The following is a 5,015-nucleotide window of genomic DNA, read 5'->3' on the forward strand; positions in this document are numbered from 1 at the left end:
CGTTTGGTTGAAAACTGCCCCAATAATACACCAGTACAAATTATGTGAAAAATTTTAAGCTACGTTTAAATACGGCTCTGCTAACATTGACAGTGAGAGTCTGGATGAAGTTACGTGTACAAATTATTTCTTTCCTCCACCACCCCCCTCTCTCTCTCTTCCTTTCCTCCTCCCCCCCTTCTCCCTTCTCCTCCCCCTCCCTCTCTTTCCCTCCCCCCTCTTTCGCATGGATCAAGAAGCCCATTAAAAAGTCATTTTTTCCCTGCAGCCCCCCGCCCACCGGTCGGAGGTCGCGGAAACCTGGCGTTGACCGGAAACCTCGACAAGCCTACAGTGCTAAGCAGTTGGAACGGCTAGAGGCAGAGTTTAAGGTTCGTGGATTTCTGAATACGTTTTAGCGATGGGTGTGGGTTATCTTTTCGATGCGTATGTTTCATATTTGTACTACGAAAGGTTGAGAGTTGAAAGTTTTCAATGCGTTTCAGAGGCAGGGAAGATATTCTTAAAAAAAAATTATTTGAGATTTATAATTATTCAAAGTATATTCTTCGTGGCTTTCTGGATACGTTTTAGAAATAGGTCCAGCTTTATGCAAACGCATAAATCGTATTTCATATTTGCAGCATGTTTTTTGTGACGTTTCTCGTTAAAGAAAAGAGGATATATATCTAGACTACATTTAATTAGGATTTGTAATGAGAAATTGTGAATTATATCCTTAATAAAATTCAATGCTAATAAATAATGGATTTTTTTTCTTTGAGTATTATCAGTAATAACAGTATTACTATGTGTCATGTACAAGTTTATCAGTAATATTTACCTCACGTTAGAGTTTTATATTGGCCATTTTTACTGTAGCATCATGGATTACGCAAATCTGGAGAAAGGAGCACACACAATAACATCAGCGTGGGCCTGAATAGTGTAAAATATATATATATATATATATATATATATATATATATATATATATATATATATATATACATATATATATATATATATATATACATATATATATATATATATACATATATATATATAGATATATATATATATATAATATATACATACACACACACATGTGTGTGTGTGTGTGTGTGTGTGGTGTGTGTGTGTGTGGTGTGTGTGTGTGTGTGTGTGTGTGCGTGGGTGCGTGGGTGGGTGTGTGTATGTATGTATGTATGTATACACACACACAACACACACACACAACACATATATATATATATATATATATATATATATATATATATTATATATATATATAGAGAGAGAGAGAGAGATAGAGAGAGAGAGAGAGAGAGAGAAGAGAGAAAGAAAGAATTTTATTGCAGACTAATAAAAGTGATAAACGAAAAAAACACTGTATATCATGGCCCACGGTTAACAGCCCTACATAGGTCAATGCTTCTTGCACAATAAACGACTCCGAGTCAAGACCGAAAACACACGTAAACGTCTTTAACTCGGGCATAATCCATGCATAGCATAGTCAATTAAAACCACGACATAGTTTCAAAGAAAGAAAAGAAGAGGAGGAAGGAAAATAAAGATATATTTTTAAAATTAATGAGAATTAAGTAAAAACAATAAATAATGATAATAAAAAGACACAATAAAAATAATGATAATAGGATAAAACAATAAAAATAATGATAATAAATTATACAATAAAAATATGAAATAAAACTAAAAAAATAATGATAATAAAATAAAACAATAAAATAATGATAATGAAATAAAACAGTAAAAAATTAAGAATAAAATAAACAGAAAATAATTATTAAAAATAATAATAATAAATAAAATAAATAATAATAATAATAATAAAAAAATAAAATAATAATGCTAACAAAATGAATGACAGCGAACTTCTCGGCACTAACCCCGGCCGCCCCTCTTCTCAGGTGGACAAGTACCTGAGCGTGTCGAAGCGCCTGGAGCTGTCGCAGGCGCTCACCTGACGGAGACGCAGATCAAGACCTGGTTCCAGAACCGGAGGACCAAGTGGAAGAAACAGATGGCCGCCGCATGAGGCTGGCCCAACGGCAGGGTCTTCTCCCGCCCCACCTTACCCGGCTCTCCCGCCCATCCCGCCCATTCTCGGTCCCTACTACCCGCTCACGCCGCACACTCACGCCCACATCGTGCCCCGCCTCCCCTCCTCACGCCCATGTCCCCGCCGGACCCGCGCCCTTCTCGTCAGCCCACGATCCGCCACGGCATTAATTAGCTAGCGTTAGTATTTATCACTCACCGCCCATCCCTACCCCTCCCCTTCCCCCCTTCTCTTTTAAGGATTATGATCGATTCCTTCTTCCATTTTATAAGATTGGAAGTCAACCAAACTAAAAAATAATAATAATAATCATTGATACACTAAGAAAAATTCACAGCGAGATTCACTTTGCTTTTCTTTTTTACTTTCTGATCGGGAAAAGATCGTAAAAAAAAACCCGGAAAACAAGCTTCTTGTTATTTTACCTACACATTAATTTAAACAGGTACATTATTTTCTTTTTTTTCATTCTAATGTTGAATATCTAAGTATCTCCTTGTCAGTAGCTACTCTTTGTACTTACTGTGACAGAGAAAACGAGATTAATCGATGCAATGCATCATCACATTTTAAGCCTACACTAATCTTAGCGCAGCAATATCAGTTGCTTCACATTCTCTATGGTAATGTCTGCCAGATTGTTGTTTGAATACTTTTTCTTCATGTGTTCTAAAGACTGTAATGTTTGTGTTATTAAAATGTCCTTAAATGGAATACCCGTTTTTTATATGCAATCCTAATTGAAACTTCCTTTTTTTTAACCATTTTTCAGTTTGATGGGGTGGTCTTCATCTCTCTCTTTGGTTGCAATAATTGGATCCGAGTTCAGAGTATAATTTATTGTTAAGGACTAAAGCTTTCATGATATGCTTGTAAATATTTCCAGTTAGACCTAAAGTCACTCCCTCAGGCCCATATTTTCATACAGTCAGGCTCATATGTACACTCAATACTATTCCTCTGCACTTAATTCCATAACTCATATTCAAAACAATGCATAAAGAAAAGAAATGAAAAGAAAAGAAAAGAAAAAAAAAACTCCCTGAAACAGATTAAAATTATCTTTTCAGCTGCTGTCGCTAACTCATTTCTCACAGAGAGAAGACACCGACTCTCCCTCGCTCCCCTCTCACGTTAAGGTCCTTTCCTCCCGACTCTTTGCTTACCTTTAAACCTCATTAACATCTTAATTGGAGAGGGAAGCTGATGGGATAAGGAATTGCTGATCCATTTAATGAATCTTAATTCTATTACAAACAATGTAATTGGATTGCATGCCCTATTATCTACAACATGTGAAGGGGAGAACTTACTGTGCTTATCTTGTCATTATACCGAAATCTGTAACAATGTGAAAATCGAGCACCTTCCTTCATTTTCATCAAAGTGTTTTCCAGTGCATGAACCAACTTGAGCATATTGATTTATAATAAAATGTTTGACAGTTTGATCAAGACCTTTCCATATGCTGCTTTGTTGGTCAAAATACTTTTCCTATAGATACATTATTTAAAGTATCTAACTTTCAAATATCATGAATTTGAATATTTCCATCTTTTTACTTATAAAATAAAGAATATTTTTCACATGATGATAGTTACCATGGTCATTACAGATAATCATCAGCATTTTTAGTTTTCAGCGTTGGACTCTGGTTTTATGATTAAAGTAAAAAAGTATACTGGCAACAACAAACAACAATAATAATAATAATGATAATAATATTACTAACAATAATAAAAACAAAAAATAACAATAACAATAATTATCATCATTATCATCACAACATTAATAGTAATAACAATAATAATAATAATAATAATAATAATATTAATAATAATAATAATAATAATAATAATAATAATATTAATAATAATAATAATAATATTGATAACTAATTATATTAATGGTATTTGGGGGAAGAAAATCCCCCATTATACAAGTTATGGGGAAACAGTACATGTAACTCATGCCTATTAACTGAATCTTTAGTGATTAATGCTAGAGTAACCATCAATGTGTAAACAAAATTCACAAAACAAATTATATTTTAGAGATGAGCCAAATATTGAATAATACTATCATGTTGATATGAAATATGCAGAGGAAAATGCAAAATGCAGTTATACATCCACAGTTCACTGCATGAGAAGTATCAGTGTAGGCACATTTTTACCTTGAGTTTTCAATGTAGTTCATAAAACAGTACAGACTTAAATCATGGTATTCACAAATGATTAAAGGTAGAAAAGAAACATTTCCAATATTTTCCTTTTTAATATCAAATAATCAAAGTGAAACATACAAAGACTTCTTGTTTGTAGCTAAAAGTTTTTCCCCCAATCAAGGACATGAAAACCTTTTTAAAATACTAAAATTTCATATTGTTAAGAATATTTAGCAAAGAGTTGCTTGTCATTCTAGACAAAAATCAAGATTTACAAATATAAATATAAAATATATGGGGACAATCCTTTCCTAAATTGTACTGTAGACTCTTATTCTGGCTATAAAAAGTGAGGGTATGAAAACAATAAAAAAAACAATAATATAGATAATAATGACAATGATAAGAAATACATATTACTATCAGGACTTCCTAATTAGTATTAGGACTACTAAAAAAATAATAATAATAAAGAAAGAAAGAAAAAAGAAAGAAAAAAAAGAAGAAAAAACAAAAACGTGAACAAAAAACTTGTAAAACCTTCCTACAGTGAATTACCTCCACACATTAGACAGAAATACAATTACATGTAAAAGGGCATTATATAATATCAATCATCCAATACAATACGCAATATCCAATAATACTAACTATTACAGCCTTAATACTTTCTTCTCTTTAAGATTTCTGGTCTCCAGTTAATGGGGTGACTTTCCTCACTCTGGAATATAAAAGAGAAAAAAAAATTACTTTAAATTATTACTTTTATTTGGGCACTTAATA

General features: G+C 32.7%; 1 protein-coding gene across 1 annotated transcript in view; it reads left to right on the top strand.

Annotated features, from left to right (window-relative positions):
• The window catches only part of LOC119575868 (homeobox protein ceh-19-like), a 19,486-nt gene extending 17,251 nt beyond the window's left edge, over window positions 1-2,235 (top strand). The window contains 4 exon segments of the mRNA XM_037923406.1: window positions 269-371; window positions 1,914-1,962; window positions 1,965-2,030; window positions 2,033-2,235. Coding sequence (XP_037779334.1) covers window positions 269-371; window positions 1,914-1,962; window positions 1,965-2,030; window positions 2,033-2,235 — 421 coding nt within the window.
• Window positions 2,236-5,015: the final 2,780 nt, after the last annotated feature.

The sequence above is a fragment of the Penaeus monodon genome, chromosome 8, assembly GCF_015228065.2.
Source record: "Penaeus monodon isolate SGIC_2016 chromosome 8, NSTDA_Pmon_1, whole genome shotgun sequence".
NCBI lineage: Eukaryota > Metazoa > Arthropoda > Malacostraca > Decapoda > Penaeidae > Penaeus > Penaeus monodon.